Source organism: Mesoplodon densirostris, chromosome 1 (assembly GCF_025265405.1).
Source record: "Mesoplodon densirostris isolate mMesDen1 chromosome 1, mMesDen1 primary haplotype, whole genome shotgun sequence".
Taxonomy (NCBI): domain Eukaryota; kingdom Metazoa; phylum Chordata; class Mammalia; order Artiodactyla; family Ziphiidae; genus Mesoplodon; species Mesoplodon densirostris.
This window is the reverse complement of record NC_082661.1, coordinates 148,695,046-148,714,305: the sequence shown is the minus strand read 5'-3', so window position 1 is coordinate 148,714,305 and position 19,260 is coordinate 148,695,046. Positions and strand designations below refer to the sequence as shown.

At 36.7% G+C, this 19,260-nt stretch overlaps 1 protein-coding gene across 2 annotated transcripts in view; it reads left to right on the top strand.

Moving 5' to 3' along the window:
• The window catches only part of ATP10D (ATPase phospholipid transporting 10D (putative)), a 131,058-nt gene that overhangs the window by 34,421 nt on the left and 77,377 nt on the right, over positions 1-19,260 (top strand). For both annotated transcript variants that reach the window (XM_060110342.1, XM_060110350.1), the window contains exons 2-5: positions 3,202-3,527; positions 6,010-6,204; positions 16,531-16,735; positions 17,866-17,951. In XM_060110342.1, the coding sequence (XP_059966325.1) occupies positions 3,238-3,527; positions 6,010-6,204; positions 16,531-16,735; positions 17,866-17,951 (776 nt within the window). In that variant the 5' untranslated portion in view covers positions 3,202-3,237. The remainder of the gene's footprint in view (positions 1-3,201; positions 3,528-6,009; positions 6,205-16,530; positions 16,736-17,865; positions 17,952-19,260) is intronic.

Genomic DNA, 19,260 nt, shown 5'->3' with positions numbered 1-19,260 from the left:
ATTGCAAATGAAAACTTCTCTTTTATAGTTTCCAGAAATAATATAAAATTGTACTAATTTCAACCTTCTGAAAACTATGAGGTTTGTCATAATGGTCACCTGATGGGATGAAATGCATGAAAAGCCCTTAGTGCTTATGTTAAGTATTTTACATTATCTATTGATTCATTGATAAAGCACTATCTTACATCCTTATTCTGGGGGAGATTTCTGGATATGTTATGAACTACTTTAATAACTCCAAGCTCTCATTACTAGTTATAGGTTAAGAAGCTATTTTTATATGCAGTTGACCCTTGAACAATGCAGGTTTGAATTTCAGGGATCCACTTATACTTGGATATTTTTCAGTAGTAAATATTACAATACTACCAAATCCTAGTTGGTTGAATCTGCGGATGCCTAGGAACTGTGGAAATGGATTGCCAAGTAAACGTTATGGGTAGATTTTCTACTTTGAGGAAGGTGGGCACTCCTAACCCCTACATTGTTCAAGGGTCAACTATACCAAAGTGAAAACTAGGCTTTTCAAATTACTTCAAATTACTTCAGAGACAGATTTTTAAAACATTATATTGAAAAGATAGGATTATTTTGACCAGTTTACATTGATTTAAATCAATGTAATTAATTAATTGAGAGAGCAGACTCCAAAGGGCAGCAAACTGATGGGGTAGAACTTTTTTTGTATTGTTTCCATTACTAGTATAAAACTGATAAAACCAATTTTATGGGTATTTTCTCTCACTAACAGTAGACGCTATGTATTGTGGGTCCAATATCCAGGCACAAATACACACATTTGGAGGCCAGTGTATTCTTCCCATTAAAAGTGACTTTCTGCCTGTTGTTTGTTTGCTTTAGAACATATAATTTTTTTTTTTTTTTTTTTTTTTTGCGGTATGTGGGCCTCTCACTGTTGTGGCCTCTCCCGTTGCGGAGCACAGGCTCCGGACGCGCAGGCCCAACGGCCATGGCTCACGGGCCCAGCCGCTCCGCGGCATGTGGGATTTTCCCAGACCGGGGCATGAACCCGTGTCCCCTGCATCGGCAGGTGGACTCTCAACCACTGCGCCACCAGGGAAGCACAGAACATATAAATTTTAAAGATCTGATGAGTTCTTGTGAGATTATTTGTGATTCAACTTATTTTCTGTAAATACAGTGATAAAGTGATGCTACATAACTGTAATCCTTGGGATTGCTTAAAGACCAATACAGAGTAAAGAAGTATATTAGCTAGGATGGATTATTAAAAATAGTGATTCACTAGAATTACTAGAATAGGACCAAATCTTTCAGTGCTGCTAGGTAATGATTTATGATTTCAGATCCATGAACGCGGGATACAGTTTTAACGTCCTTAGGGGGAAACTATTAATTTCTGATTAGTATAACACTTTAGAGAAAATAATCAATAGACATGTTATAAACTTAAAATGAAGCTTAGGAAGGAAGCAAGCTTAAATAATTTGCCCAGACTATTTCAGTACCTTGAACACTATTTTGCACTTGGGATTGCATTTATATATTTACGTACCTATTTCCTCACCTAGACCCTGAGATCCTAGGGATGAGGATCCAGGTCTTAATCATCTCTGTGTCCCTAGCCAGTGTAGTTTCTAGCACATAACCTAGTTTTTCTGCAAATGCGGTCATGGACCACCTGAATCAGATTCATCTGGGGAGTTTTGTTACCAATTCATATTATCAGGACGCACCCACAGATTTACTAAAAATCTCCAGAGGTGCACTCCAACCTAAAATGATCAAGTAAGTGCAATGACATTGATAAAGCAAGGATAGAAATCAAGGCCTCCAGACCTTGCCCTCCACACATTTGCTGACATGCTCGTAGCCTGCTGGATGAACTTTGGGCATCTACTAAGTGCCTGCTACTCTGGTTACAAAGTTAAGTGAAGCACATTAACAGTTAAAAGCAGACTGCTGTGTTGGAAAGGTTTGATTTGAGTCAGCCTTACCTACTTACTAATCACATGAATTTCAGCATGTCACTAAACTTCTCTAAGCCTGTTTCCTCTTTCGTAAAATGGAAATAATGACTGTGTCATAAGATTGATGTAAATACTAGATACGATAAGGCATGTAAAACGCTTTGCAAAGTGCTTGGAATAGAGTGTGCTCTTAATAAATGTTAGCTTTTTTTTTTTTCCTTTTTTAAATTAATGGGCATACGTTCTAGTCAGGGCTGAATTTCTTGGAAAATAAGAAGCACTTGAAAATGAGGAAAATAAGGAAGAGATTAGATAGGAGTTAGGTTTGTTTTCTATCACTCCACCCCCAAAACATGGTGGTGTAACTTCTACTGACTCACAGTTTGGTGGGTTGGCAGTTGGGGTTGTGCTCAGTTGGGACAGCTCATCTCGGTGCTAGATTGTGTCCTCTGGGCACACTCACATGTTGGCAGTCAGCTGGCAGGCAGTGGCCTCATCCATATGTTGACAGGAGCAATAGTTGCTAAGTGGGTCAGGAGTACTCATCATCCAGGAGACCGGCCTAGGCTCAGGCATGTGGTAGTGGGAAAAATGGAGTCAAGGAAGTCCCATGAGCAAGCACTTTTCAAGCCTCTGCTTGTATCAGGTTTACTAGAGTTTCATTAGCCAAAGCAAGGCACACGGGCAAGCGTAGCTGCAATGGGTAGAGAAAGACTTCACCACTTGATGGGTGAAAGGATGTGCATACAGGGATGGAAAACATTTGTGGCCATTTTTGTTATCTGCACAGAATGGGTTTTACTGACTGCTTACTCTATATCCGGCTTTATGCTAGATGATTTACATGTTATTCCCTTAATCCTCACAACAATTTCCTGACATGTGTGACAGTCCCATTTCATGGATGAGAAAACTGATGATTAGATAGGTTAAGAGACTTGTACGTAGTAAGCCCAAATTATTTGCCTCAAGTTGTGGAGTAGCCTTTTAGGGGCTGTCTCTTGTTGCTTAGGTGATCAGGTGATCAGCCCATGAGGCAGAAGGTGTATGCTCTATTTCATAAAGATCTGGTTAAAACGGAGTTCCAGTGACTCGTTTTACTCTCACATTGATACCTTGAGCCATTGAGTCATTTGTTTATTTAGTATAGAAAAAAATTTAATTTTACTATTATTACTATTCTTTAAGACTTTCCAGACACTTATGAGAAGGATTTTAGTGGGTTTTTCTTTGTTTGTTTTGCCAGATTACCTACACAACCTGGATCTCACCGCATTTGGACATGACTGAGCCTCTTCAATGGGCTAGATATCACTGGCAGCGGCTGACTGGTGGTGAAAACAGGGACGATCATGAGAGGCCATACAGCTATTCCTCTTTGCTTGCCTGCAGGGGCAAGTCCTCCCAGACCCCCAGACTGGCAGGAAAGCACCGGGTTGTTGTTCCCCACCTCCAGCCCTTCAAGGACGAGTATGAAAAGTTTTCTGGAACCTACGTGAATAACAGAATACGGACAACAAAGTACACGCTTTTGAATTTTGTGCCAAGAAATTTATTTGAACAATTTCACAGGTACTTTTATTTTTGGGGAGAAAAATATTAGAATGTTCTTGGTCCTTCTAATTGATATATAAGATTTTTCATTTTCATAACGTTGTTACCTAAGCCTAAGGCTTGTGACATTATCTTTGACAATTCTGGTAGTCTGTTGTGGAATGATGACCTCTTATGTTCACATAACACTTTATAATTAATAAGATGCTTTCTCGTGACAAGAGACGATATTGTTACCTTCATATTACAGATTAGGAAACTAAGTTTGGCACAGTGGTTTAGCCACTGTGATGCCAAAAGCAGACGAGGGACTATAGCCTTGAGTCTTCTCACTCTTGCTTTGGTGTTTTTTCCATTAAGCCATGGTGTATTTTAATTCTAGCTTTTTCTTCTTTTTTTTTTTTTTTTTTTTTTTGCGGTATGCGGGCCTCTCACTGTTGTGGCCTCTCCTGTTGCAGAGCACAGGCTCCGGACGCGCAGGCTCAGCGGCCATGGCTCACGGGCCCAGCCGCTCCGCAGCATGTGGGATCTTCCCGGACCGGGGCATGAACCCGTGTCCCCTGCATCGGCAGGCGGACTCTCAACCACTGCGCCACCAGGGAAGCCCTAGCTTTTTCTTCTTGATGATAGGAGAAAATAGAGCTCTGAAGCAAATTCAGATGTACGCTGTAAGGTTAGGTGAAACAAAGACATAATTCAGAGTAATATGTATTTATGGAAGCCCTCCGATCAGGTTAGATATTGAAGGGAATGCAAGGCTAAATGGTGCTTCTTTCCTTACAGAGTTTTATATTTTAGCAAGGGAAACAAGATGTTTATACAATGAAAAGGCATAGTGGATGTGATGAGTGTTATAAGGTGCTACCAACTAGGATGGAAACCTCAAAAAGACAAATAATACTACTAGCCAGAGCAATAGAAGGGAAAAGTGGCATGTGAACTTAATTATGAAGGTTAAGATGTTCAGGGCAGAGGTGTCTGCAAAGCACATTTCAGATGGAGGAAGGAATATGAGTAAAAGAAGAATGGCAGTAGCATAGAAGATTTGCTGGAGGCCTGGGAAGTAGTCCTCTGTGACTAATGCAATTAGAGGCAAATTGAAGGCAGGAGAAAACATTTAGGAAAATGCTGCATATATCCCAGAGAGTTGTAATGGAGACCTGAACTTAGAACAATGTGGGGATAAAAAGGAGGATAATCTATTACAGATACTATGGATCAGATGTAGGGAATTAAGTGAAAGGAGTCAAAAGATGATGTGAACAAGTTGAGATGTGATGACCAGGAGGTTTAACAGAAAAGGGAATGACAGGAGTGAAAAGAAGCTCGGCTAGAAGATTATTTTGTTTTTGTAAATGATGGGTTTGAGATGCTAATATCAGTATAGAGACTCTCAGAATCTATTATTCATTCCACATACATTCATTCTCATTTTTCATTTTATATACATTCCATATACATTCATGGAACAGTGGATATGGTTAAAGTACAGATGTGAATTTATTGAATTAATGGCTTTAACTGCTGTGGGTGTTTCTGTCTATGGGAGCTTGCAATCTAGTGCCCTTGATGGAATTAGGACCTGGAACTTGAACAGAGTTCAGGGCCTAGCCCTATAGATTTGGATGTAGTTCACATGGAAATCATTGAAGCCACAGAAATAGCAAAAAGGGCTAAGAAAAAAATTTCAGGGTAAAAGGAATTAGAGGTGAGGAAGGAGGGGTATGTGTAGATTATTTTGAGAAGTTTGGTTATGGGAAAAGTATATGATAAAAATTCAAGGAACCATGCAAGACTGAGATTTTGTTTGTTTCTTGTAAGGAAAGAGGCTGCCTGAATTTGCCTTAAGGTCCAGTGGGGAAATATTTGAATATGTAAAATAGAGGAATAGAGGAAGTTCCTTAAAAAATTGGTTCTGAGTAGCATAAAAGCAGAAATGGAAACATTGATCTTAGCGAAAAGCAAACCCTCAGGCTTTTCTAATTATTGGGCTGGCCAAAAAAGTTTGTTGGGGTTTTTCCGTAAGTTATGGAACTTTTTGGCCGACCCAGTATTTTGAGCCTTGTTTGAATCTTATGTTTGGACAATCAAATTAACTTCTGAAAGTTAGAGAGTTGGTTTTTGTTGTTTTGTTTTTACAACACATTAACTCTGAATTTCCTCTTAAGTTTTTTGAACTTTTGAAAAGAAAATAGTACTTACTACTACTGTGCTTTATATTTATGTGTTATACAACTCAAGACTGTCACATTGCAATATTTACTATAATATATGTAATAAATAATATCTCACATTTATTAAAGTATGCTCAAGCCAGATGTCTGGGGTTGTAATAAATTGTTCATTCAGATTTGTTAGATTTTGCTAGTTCTCTCTGTTTTGTAGCATCCAAAATCAGCTGATAGAAACTTGTAGGGAAACACCGTCAGGTCTTTTGCCTCTTTTGCTGCAGGCTTTTACATGATATGTTAACACCTCCTTGTGTGTGTTTGGGTTGCAGAGTCGCCAATTTATATTTCCTGTTTCTAGTTGTCCTGAACTGGGTGCCTTTGGTAGAAGCCTTCCAAAAGGAAATTACGATGCTGCCTCTGGTGGTTGTCCTTACAATTATTGCAATTAAAGATGGCTTGGAAGATTACCGAAAATACAAACTTGACAAACAGATCAACAACTTAGTAACTAAAGTTTACAGTAGGTAAGTGTAACAGGAGCTGTGCTGGGGAATACACAGGCATCATTTAGAAACATGCAGAATGTCACTTTTTCCCCCTTAGGTGTGACTAGGACACTTTGAGGGGGGGGGCGTGTTTTCAACTAATATTTATTCAAGTCCTACAGGGAATTAAATTCAGGCATCATAGGAAAACAATAATGTGTAAGCCATTGTCACCCTGGGAATTGATAAAGCAAGAGCTTCTATAATTTAGGCATAAGTGGAACTGAAAGGATTAAACTTCAAACCATAAGAAGGAAAGCAAGCAGTTAGTTTTTAATCCTAGATGTTACAATTTGGGATTAAGAGAGGATGGGATATGAAAAACATGAATGAATATGGAAAAACAACATGGGAAATGAAAAAAGAGAAGATGAGCTTCCTGTGGAGGAAAGGAACTGTGAGAAATGGAGAAGTGTGTTCTTTTTTGTGCACAAAGCCAGCAGCCTATAAAACCCTTCCTGCTGTGGCAACAACAGAGGGCATTCGTAATAGGAGGTCTTTTCACAAGCACATTTGCTCTGTTGGAGACTTGTATTTTCAGTATTTATGAAATAGAAAGCCAAGAATAAAGTCCATTAAGGTGAGTTTTGAACCCTGCTGTTTATTAATGACTACATTTATGAATGCTACAATGCTAGTGTCCGGAGACAGTTATTTATCACGCTGGGATGTATTCCTTCAAGTCATGTGCATATTGTGGTAGGGGTAAACCCATGGGGGACGGTTTACAAAATTGGGATTGTGCTACATATATTTTATTCTAATTCTTTTAGCCTAATATTACACCGTAAATATTTCCCATGTCTTTAACCTTCAAGAAAGTACTTTTAATAGCTGCATTGTCTATAATATGACTCTAAGGTAATTTAACATTTCCCATATTTATATAATTCTGAGAATGTATGTTTCAGTGAGTATTCTTATACAAAAGTGTTGAAGATCTATGATTATTTCAGCATTATAATTAGAAATGGAATTACTAGATCAAAGAGGAGGAATATATTTTAAAATTTATTTTACTGAAGTATAGTTGATATACAATGTTAATTTCTGCTGTACAGCAAAGTGATTCAGTTATATGCATATACATTCTTTTTTATATTCTTTTCTATGATGATTTATTACAGGATACTGAATATAGTTCCATGTGCTATACAGTAGGACCTTATTGTCTATCCATTCTATATATAATAGTTTGCATCTGCTTATCTCAAACTCCCAATCCATCCTCCCCCACTGCCCTCCCCCTTGGCAACCACAAGTTTGTTCTCTATGTCTGTGAGTCTGTTTGTTTCATAGATAAGTTCATTTGTGTCATAGTTTAGATTCCACATATAAGTGATATCATATAGTATTTGTCTCTTTCTGACTTACTTCGCTTAGTATGATTTCTTGTTGCATCCATGTTGCTGTAAATGGCATTATTTCATTCTTTTTTTATGACTGAATAGTATTCCTGTGTGTGTGTGTGTGTGTGTGTGTGTGTGTGTGTGTGTGTATTTTACCTTCTTTATCCATTCATCTGTCAATGGACACTTAAGGTTGCTCCCATGTCTTGACTATTGTAAATAGTGCTGCTATGAACATCGGGATGCATGTATCTTTTCAAATTATGTTTTTTCTCTGGATATACACCCAGGAGTAGGATTGCTGGATCATATGGTAGCTCTATCTTTAGTTTTTTAAGGAACCTCCATACTGTTTTCCATAGTGGCTGCACCAATTTCCATTCCCACCCACAGTGTAGGAGGGTTCCCTTTTCAAGAAGGAATATATTTAAGTCTTTATTTGGGTGGCTTTTATGAAAATAAATTACAAAGTTTATAATGTTAATTCTCTGGAGTTCCCTTTCATGAGAAATGTATCTACTTCTTAAAGTCATCATTAGGAATAGATTTGTGAAATTCTGAATATGTTAACTGCTTTACAAGTAAGGGTTTGGTGTTACTTGTTTTCATTTCAGAGTTTGGAAAGCTTATGGATTATTCTGAGGATAGTGAGTGTGGTAACTTGGCCTGAGGGGAGTAACCAAGTAAAGGGGCAGTAATCAGAAATAAAAAGTTAGAGAGGGAATTTGAAGCCTACTGTTGGAGACACTCCATGACCAGGATACTGCTTAGACATTGAGTAAAAGAGTTCTCCAGAGAAACAGAATCAATAGGAATAAGATTTATTTTAAGGAATTGGCTCATGGGATTGTGGAGGCTAAGAATCCCACTATCTTCTGTCTGCAAGCTGGAGTCCCAGGAAAGCCAGCAGTGTAGTTTGAAGGCCAGAGAGTGATGGTGTAGATTCCAGTCCGAGACTGAAGGCCTGAGAATCAGGAGTGTCAAGGGTGGATCAGTGTCCCAGCTCAGTCAGTCAGGCAGAGAGTGAATTCAACCTTCCTTCACCTTTTTGTTCTATTCAGGCCCTCAGCGGATTGGATGATGCCCACCCACACTGGGGAGGGTCATCTGCTTTACTAAGTTCACCAATTCAAACGCTAATCTCTTCCAGAAACACTCACAGACATACCTAGAAATAATGTTGAACCAAATACCTGGGCATCCTGTGGCCCAGTGAAATTGACTCATAAAATTAACCATCACAGATATTTTCCTTTAGGGATAGAGAATGCATCTTTTGAGTTAAGTAACATGGTAAAGGTTGTGCTTTAGGAGGATTGGTCCTCTCAGGTCATAGGAATGGCTTCTGTATAGATCTGCCTCTACTGATCAATCCAGGGTACTATTGGGAGTAGATGCTAAGTATAGGAGGGGATTCATAGAAGAGATACTATGAAGAAGAACCCAATGGAATTTGGTGAACTTTTGTGATTTTTTTTTTTTTCTGCTTTGGAGGATAAAAGTACCACTGATAGAAACAGGGAGCATTAAATTCATCTCAGGTAGAGTGAACTGTAAATGATGGTAAGACAGGCATCTAAGTGGAAATGCCCAGTGGGCAAATAGAGCACACATATTACAGAAGTTCTCGAAGGAAGGAAGGAAAAGCTACAGAGAGAAATTTCAAAGTCATCAGTCCCTTTACGAGTTAGGAGTTTGACGTAAATCCTCAAGGGAGAAAATGTGAAGAGCTAAAAGACTGAGCTTTGAGCCCAGAGGTAGGCACCTGTTTCAGCCTTTGGAAAGACTTCAGAGGCTCCATTGGACAGATGCTGTCACTATTCTAAGATCTCAGAGCATTTGGCATATTTCTTGGGTTGATTTCAGTGCTCTGATATAGACTCAACTTTCATAAGACACTAATTCTAAATTTGTCAGACTAGAGATTCTGTTCTATTCTAGTTTCCAAGTCAGAATAAATGGTATCTAAGTTTAAAAGTTTAGTTTTATAATAAACAGAAGTATATTCTGAACAAATTTAAGTTCACTTGACTGACCAAGAGTTCAACCAGATGACATAATTTTTTTTGTTGTTTTCGTAGGACAATAACTCAAAGCCTTGTCCTGATAGTGGAAATTTGTCTTCAGTGTTACATGAGCCAATGATTAGGGAAGACTTCTCTGAAGAAGTGATACTTAAGCCAAAACCTGTAGGATTCTGAATTTTGTTCATTATTAGAATTCTTCAGTGGCTTTCTCCAAATTGATTTTAAAGACCTATTATAGGAAACAAAATAACTTTTTTCTCTTTTGTAAGATGATGTGAACTGTACTTAAATAAGGAAAAATTAGTTCTCTTTTTTTTTCTTATACTCATGTCTAATCTAAAGGGAACCAGAAAAATTGATGTATAGAAAAAATAAAAAAATAGTTCAGGGTTTTTATTTTAAAGTCATAGAGCACTTTACTGAAACAGTGCTGTTGAATCATTTGATGACATTTAAATTCTTATTATGTGCCAGGGATAGAGAGGTGAAATGTTCATATAGTCTCTGCCTTCAAAAAATAGCTGTAGGAAATAGGATTTTACAGTGATTATATGATGAACAAAATCCATATTTTGACCAATTTTAAGATTGCTCAGTAACGCCAAATTTAGCAAATGGAAAGAATACTTATATGTATTTTTAAATACAAATTCTTGTACATAAATAATTGCTGATTTTTAGTGCTAGTTTAGAGTTGTTACTGTGTGTTTGTTTGCTTTCTTAGCTTATTCTAAAAAGTTCTAATCCTGATTCCTTCACTTAGTAGCTGTGTAGCCTTGGGCAAATTATGTAAACTAGCTAAACTCCAGTTCCCTTCATTATGAATAAAATAGTATAAAACAGTAAACATAGTATCTAACCCTTTCAAGTGCTAAGTAAAGGTTAGCTATTATGATTATTATAAGTTAATAATGACTATAAGCTAGAGTTTGTCACATGATCAAGTCATTTAATTAATATTTGAGAACTTGTTAAAACATTGTATGATTTTATAAATACTAAAATTTCCTAATGGGAAACCTGGTATAATTTTTTTTTCTCAGGGGTCCCTTTAGACATAGTTTGGATCTGTTTTAGATGATTTGCATATAAACTTAAAGATGAGATGCAATATTCTTTTCAATTGTTTAAGGTCTAGTCCAAGATATCAATTTATGATTGCATTTCATAATAGAATTGGGTAGCTCTTTATGTCTTTTTATTATATTCTATGTAATTTGCTTTTGTTTGGTGTAGAAGAAATAATGCTTACATTCTGACCCCTCCTCCCTTGTTCTTGGAACAAATTATAAGGATACAAAGAAATAAAAGTGGGCTCTAAGACCATGTCTTGTTGATTTAAGTTAATGTACTAACTTAAATTCCTATTAAATACAAAGAAATTACTTTAGAGGACAAATTATTTCTCAGTAAAATTAAGTTGAAAGTATGCAGCTATTAAATCTTGCAAGCTTCTGGAAGAAGCATATTAACATTTCTATGCAGATAATTTGGTTCTTATTTGTAATAATATGTGGTCTTTCACAAGGTGCTTAATTTTCTTTGGGAAAGTATCATAGGGAAATAACAAACACTAGAATAGAAATTAAACATTTAAATCCTATTATAACGCAATTACATTAGAATGAACTATTATCCAAAACCTGACTTAAGGTTGAACTATTATCCAAAACCTGCCTTTAAAATGGCAGCCATTTGTAAGGTTTTAAGGTTTGCTTCAAGGATAATAAAAGTGTGCTGAAAATAAAACTATTAATCATCCAGCAAATTTAAGTGCCTACTGTGTTGTAGGCACTGAGAGATTTAGAGGTTTAAACAAAAAACAGATTAAATGCCTGCCCTCCAGGAACTTATACTGTTTTCTGATCTTTAAAAATCACCATATTGTTGGTGTTAGGAGTTTAAAAATACTAGCTAATGTTAATATTTTAGAATTATCCCATAAATTCATAGAATTTCATGATTCTTGAAATTAGACTAAATATCAGTGGCCTAAGATATTAACCTTATTGACTCGTGACATTTTCCAAAGCAGTGGTTCTTGAAATTCACTTTCTAATACACAATTAAACCATGTTTTGTTTGATGGTCATTGGTAAGTTACTATAGCTGGGAGTAAAGTCTAGTATTTGAGAGATGGACTCTGGAGCTACCTGCTTTGTTTCAAATCCCAGGAATACTAGGAACTGTGTGACCTGGAGCTAGTGACTTAACCTGTCAAAGTCAGTTTTTCTCATTTCTAAGAGGTGGGGGAGTGGGGCATAGTGCATTCATCGTACCACCCACATAACACTGTTATAAAAATTAAATGAATTGATGAATATAAAGCATCCAGTAAATCTTAGCTGATCTTGTGTCCAATGATTATTCAGTATTTGCGTTTTATAAACTGTTTTTAGTGTTTTATTGGAAAAATACTAAAGAACATCAAAAAGAAAAACTCATTCATAATCCCACTCTTTCTCTCTTTCAATTTGTTAAAGTAGAAGGTAGAAGTCCACGTTTTCTGTCTTTCCACCTCTCTCCTTCCAACCTCCACCCCAGTGGGATCACTATTAATAGTCCAGTGTATTCTTCCCAACTTTCCCCAGTGACTGTGTATTGACATAAAAGCTGTGTGACATTGAATTCCTAAAGAAGCAAAATGGGTCTAGAAGTTTGCCTGAAGAATGGATTATAAGTGCTATATTCTGACCAGTGAGAGTAATTACAGAAGCACAAATAACCAAGTAGATACAAGAAATTCTAGTTGTACATTTAGGCTGTGGGAGAAGGAGAAAGTTCTTTTACTACTTTTAATTCTATATCTGAGAAGGAAATAGAACCTCATGTTGAGTCTACCACAATTAAAAATTCTCAAAGCTAGTTAAAATTGGCAATGAGCCTTTGTCACTTAGCTTGTAGTTCCAAGCATCATGCTCTCCCATGCCCTATGGCATTGTGCCTCCACTCTCACTCTGATACACTGTCCCACCTTTCTTCACCTGACTCACTCTAGATCATCCTGCAAGGCTCACCTCCTCCAGAGCTAAATGTCCCAACTGTTTGCTCCCCTAATAACCTGTGCATACCTCTCTTATAAAATTGCTGTTTGTGTCACTTTTTCAAATTTTGACCATAACTTCCATAGGGAGATCACCATATCTTAATCACTTTTGTATTCTTAGCACCTGACATGGTAACTCACATAAATTAAGATCAGTATGTGTTTAATTGACCTGAACTAGCTACCTATTGGGAAAATTAGCTACTTAAAAAAAAATCCTAGTATGGACTCCAAATGGGGAAAAGTGAAGTTAATTTAATTGTAAAATTGACCTCGTTTGAATTTTGTTCCAATGTAGAGTAAATAAACTTGTCCCTTAGAGGAATTCTGTTTCTTAGGTTTGAAAGAAAAATAAAATCCTTAACCCTAATATCAAATCTATCTTCTCTCCCTACTTTCACAAATTCTCGGCAAATTTTCTTATACCTTTCTTCATAGAAAAAGTAGAGGTCATTAAGCATGAATTAGGTACTTCAGTTCTTTCTTACATCATCTACATCTTCACTTACTTTCTTCTGACTTTACCTGAAAAGGTGACTCCCTGCCTAGTCATAGTAATTCTTTCACCTGCATTCTTAATTCCATTCCTTGTTACTTCTCCATAGCCTCAAACAGCACCCTCCAACTCTGTCCTCTCTTCTACCTTGCCTTCTCCATGGGCTTCTTCCCTGCATGCTATGTGCATGCCCAGTTCTTTCATCCTTACTGTCCTTTGCCTTACCTTCCCTTGCAGTGGCTGCATTCACCCTTTATTCCTTTCAGGGCTAAACTTCATGAAATATTCTACTTCTTCAACTTCCAATCATGCCTTAATTCACTGGAGGTCTCACTTTCTTCTTCACTCTCCTCATCAACAGTATCATGCTATCAACTTGATAGCAGACATTCTAATAACCACATATCACAGGCATGACCCCTTTGTGGCTTTTGTTACTATGATGGCTCCCTTTTTGAAATTTTTGAAATTTCCTTCTTTTTTGATTTCTCTGACATTTCCTCTTGGGTCGTTACCTAGGTACTTTATGTACCTAGGACTTGCAAGTTTATATTTCTACTCATGAACTTCTGATCAAAACCATCAAAATGCTGGACCTCTTCAATTTTATATCTCACTTCAAATAAAAACTTTGCAAACCAAATTTACTATCTTCACCATGATGCAATGAGTTGCTTCTAAAATCTGGGACATGCTGAAAGGCACCACTCACCATACAAGTTAGATACCGTAGTGTCACCCTTGATAACTTTGCATGTAGTAAGTCAGAATACTTGTCTCGAGTACCCAAAAATGTCTTGATTTAATCTCCTTTCATCCATCCTTTTTGCTGCCTTAATTCTAACCATCTTTATCCCTCCCCTGAATTATTTCAATAACTTTCCATTGGTTCCTTGCCATTCCTATTTCTTTTTTTTTTTTTTTTTTTTTTTGCGGTATGCGGGCCTCTCACTGTTGTGGCCTCCCCCGTTGCGGAGCACAGGCTCCGGACGCGCAGGCTCCGGACGCGCAGGCTCAGCGGCCATGGCTCACGGGCCCAGCCGCTCCGCGGCATATGGGATCCTCCCAGACCGGGGCACGAACCCGTATCCCCTGCATCGGCAGGCGGACTCTCAACCACTTGCGCCACCAGGGAGGCCCGCCATTCCTATTTCTAACCAGCCTGCCATGCAACAATTCATCCGTTACTCTCTAGCAGGAGTTAGCAGGTAGAAATAGAATATATCCTTCTGTGAACCTTCAGTGAATATCCATTTTCTATGGAATGAAATCCCTACTCCTAGGAATGGCAGTAAGACTGAACCTTCAAAATATGACTCCTGGGTTCCTTATAAAACTAAAAATAGAACTACCATACAACACAGCAATCCCACTACTGGGCACATACCCTGAGAAAACCATAATTCAGAAAGAGTCATGTACCACAATGTTCATTGCGGCTCTATTTACAATAGCCAGGACACGGAAGCAACCTAAGTGTCCATTGACAGATGAATGGATAAAGAAGATGTGGCACATATATACAATGGACTATTACTCAGCCATAAAAAGAAACGAAATTGAGTTATTTGTAGTGAGGTGGATGGACCTAGAGTCTGTCATAAAGAGTGAAGTAACTCAGAAAGAGGAAAAACAAATACCGTATGCTAACACGTATATATGGAATCTAAAAAAAAAAAATGTTCTGTCGTCCTAGGGGCAGGACAGGAATGAAGACGCAGAGAATAGACTTGAGGACACGGGGAGGGGGAAGGGTAAGCTGGGACGAAGTAAGAGAGTGGCATGGACATATATACACTACCAAATGTAAAATAGATAGCTAGTGGGAAGCAGCTGCATAGCACAGGGAGATCAGCTCAGTGCTTTGTGACCACCTAGAGGGGTGGGATAGGGAGGGTGGGAGGGAGATGCAAGAGGGAGGAGATATGGGGATATATGTATATGTATAGCTGATTCACTTTGTTATAAAGCAGAAACTAACACACCATTGTAAAGCAATTATACTCCAATAAAGATGCTTAAAAAATATATATATATATATATATATGACTCCTGCCTACCTTTTTGGTCTTCTCTCTGTTACTTCCATGCCATGGAAGAATAAACTGGGGTATACTAGAAAAAAATTGTCAAAACAAACCATTGGTTTACCTTTCTTGATAAACTAACAAACTCTTTAGGTAAATAAGGAATTCTTTTATTTGTATTCAACCTGGTACATAAGATATTTTGGGAGAATATGTCCTGAAAATGTTCGTAGGTAGCCCTCTGAACTAAGTATTTCTTGAAATAACCAATGTAATTCTGTATAGCAGAAGTTATAAAGTATTGGCTTAAGGTAGCATTTCTATTTAATGTGAAGCATTCATTTTTAATATATAAGTCATATAGCTTAGAATATAACTATCTCCCAGTCTTCTTTGACAATGAATTTGAATATTGAGCTCCAAAAATGTAATAGAAAATCTTTACTTATAAAATAAGTGCATTTTTATGACAAATACTAGTTCGTTGCAGATATTTGGGAGGTGATAGGGGGATGAGACAGAGCTTCCTAACATTTGTTGGCAGTATTGTGTGTGAAATGCTGCTTAACTAGTTATATAATAGTCTATGATACAAACGTCCTAATTCTTCTCTAAGGACAATGCTTTGTGGGGCTTAATTCATGCCATTGGTATGAAAAGGCATGAGAAGTTTGGCAAAAACTTTAACATAAATCAGGGCATTTATGGCAAGTCAACCTCAGTTCATGTGCCTTTCCTTTAAAAAGAATTGAATATATAGATTGGGAAAACTACACTTTTGAAAAGAGTTAAAATTTGGCATTCTCCTTTCTAGGGATCAACTGCAGCCAACACAGAACTACTTTAACCAGTATTTCAATTAAATGATAATTAGGGGTGTTAATCTGGTGGTATAATGATTTTTAAAGTGTTGTGTCTGGGTATTTATTTCATTTCTTTTGGGTTTTCTTTAATTTCTCCATCCTATCTGCCAGATAGGAAGCTCTCTTGAGAGCAGATAATGTGTCTTGGGCACTTCTAGATCCTTGATACCTGACCACAGGATAGCACGCAGGAATTGCTTCATATATGAATAAACCCATCCAATGTTAATTTTAATTTTATTCAAGAACTACTCAAATAGCGTAGTGGTTCAAAATCTCACAGGAAAAGAGAAGTGATGTTTTGGCAGCTTAGTAACTGAACTTTCAGGTGAAGCAAGTTGAGGAATTTAAGTTTTACCAATTCTCTGGCTTCCCCTTTTAGCATTTAACAGATTAAAATTCACCCTAACACTTTAAATTATATACTAAAATTAAAAAAAAAACTATTGTGTGTTTTTTAGCTTGAGATTCTTTTTAAACTTTTTTTTCTATTTTAGGAAAGAGAAAAAATATGTTGACAGATGCTGGAAAGATGTTACTGTTGGGGACTTTATTCGCCTTTCCTGTAATGAGGTCATTCCTGCAGATATGGTTTTACTCTTTTCCACTGATCCAGATGGAATCTGTCACATTGAGACTTCCGGTCTTGATGGAGAGAGCAATTTAAAACAGAGGCAGGTGGTTCGGGGATACACAGAGCAGGTAAATAATGTGTTCTCCATTGGTGACATAAACATTTTCTTTTCAGAAGATGACTGAGCTCATTTTCACATGTACAGATAAAGAGACTTTTTAAACTCATTTTTACCTTTAAAAATGGAATTCTAGAGAGCTTAATCCAGTTCCAGATATCAGTAGAGGTATGCTATATTTTATAGATTATAGGATTTAATGACTTCGGAGTCCAGACATTTCAGTCTGACAATCATATATTTCTGGGAATTGAATTTAAGAAACCCAACAAATTTTGCAATTTGGAAAATTCTTTTGCAATAGAAACAATCAACTTCTAACTTAGTTTTCTTAAACTTAGATTTTTATATGTTATGTCTGATTGAAGTCGGACATACCAATCGGTCATTGTTCCTAAAATCTGTAATTACTTATATAGCAAGGCCTTTTAAGAAATTTGTAACTTTTCGTGTCACAGAGCTCTGACCCTTCACCATGCTGTGGTGAGGGAAACAAGACCTTTGAAGTTATATTAACACGAGTTTGAATGAATCCCAGATCTGCTGTTTAATTACTGTGTTACTTAACCATTTTATGCCTCAGTTTCTTTATCTTAAAATGGAAATGATGATATTTGATCTATTAGAGAATTTTGTGACATATTGATATTTAGCATATTTTAATTTTTTAAATAAAATTTGCTGAGATCAAATGCATACGTGCTCAGAGTACTCATATGTATACATATATGTTTGTATATATGTATATATAAATACACACGCAATCTCAGAAGCTACGTATATGGTTAAAGAACAACAACAAACGTATTTTCAGCTTTTCAGTGTCTTCCAGATAAAAGAGTGTGCACTGTAGGAGGAAAAGCTCTCTCCTGCAGGGAGTCCTGCATGGATTCCAGTATACTATTCAGACATTCCCATCACCTGAAGATATTTATTAATGCTCTGGGACCATTCTGATCTCATTTATTCATTTATAATTATGTCTATACTTTCCTTCATTTGGGCAACTTGTGATAAATTTTGTGACAAGCATGCCTTCGTTTTATCTTAACAATTGGTGAAAGGATAAACAATTAAATCTCAAAATTTAACCTTGAATTTTTGTTTGGTGATTTAAAAATATATATATATATTTTTTAGGACTCTGAAGTTGATCCTGAGAAATTCTCCAGTAGGATAGAATGTGAAAGTCCAAACAATGACCTCAACAGATTCCGAGGCTTCCTGTGAGTGATACATGACTTACCTTTGTGGGTGTGAGTGGGGTTGTATGTTGCAATTATGCTTAACTCAAAAACACTTTTGTGTACTTATACCAAGTTAAATCACTAAAGGCTGTAAGTTAAGCCACCTATAAATTTGGCTTATTTTAATTATTTGATATTTACCTATGTATATTTTTAAAACAACAAAACCTTGTTCTTAAAATAATCCTAGACTCTCTTTCAGTGGTATGTGATTGACTTAACATGAGCTCCATGTTAAGCCCAAGACATGTTAGTTATTTGGAAGGAAGTGTTTGGACAGACATGGCAGCTTAAGTGACATGATAGGATGATGGTGTCCTTCTATCCTATTAGAATTAGAGTAGGTGGACAATTCAGTTGGTAAAAGTTAGCCTTGAAACACATCTAAGAAAAGGTATGAGAATCCACAACAGTGTTCATTCTGGAGGCTTCCTGTGGCATCTACATCCCTTTCCAAGGGCATCTAGAATTTAGGGTCTTATCTGATTCAGGCTGGCTTGTGCCACTTAAGTGCTTTATTTTTTGAGCCAAGTTACTTTTTTTATCCTTCCTAATTTTTAAGAGGAGTTAGTTAGACCTACTTCATAGTGGTGATCTTGTGAGGAAATGGCAAAGAAGAAAAAGTTCCTAAATCATTTTCTGAGACCAGAATTACCCTGATACCAAAAGAATACAAAGACATTTAAGGGAAGATTAATATCCCTCATGAACATAGATGCAAAAAAATTTACACAAATTATAGCAAATTAAACCCAACATTATATAAAAAGGTTAATATATAATGACTCAGTAGGTCTTATACCAGAAATGCAAGATTGGCTTAATATTAGAAGATCAAACAATGTAATTCACCATATTAACAAACGATAATTAACAAGTGAAAAAGAAAAAACAGGTGACCATCTCATGGATATAGAAAAAGCATTTGACAAAATCTAACTTCCGTTTTTGCAAACTGGAAATAGAAGGGAACTTTCTCAACCTGATGAAAGGCATCTATACAAACCATACAGCTAGGATCAGACTTAATAGTGAAAGACTAAGTAAGCATTTATCCCCTAAGATCAGGAACAAGACATAGATATTGTCTCTCACCACTTTTATTCAAGATTGTACTGGAGAACCTAGCTAATGTAAAGAAAATGAAATAAAAGCATCAAGTAATAAAGAAGTAAAATTGTCTTTTATTCATAGATGGTGTGATGATCTTTGTAGAAAACCTGATGAAATCTATAAAAAAAAGCTACTAGAGTTAATAACTGAGTTTAGCAATGTTGTAGGAAACAAG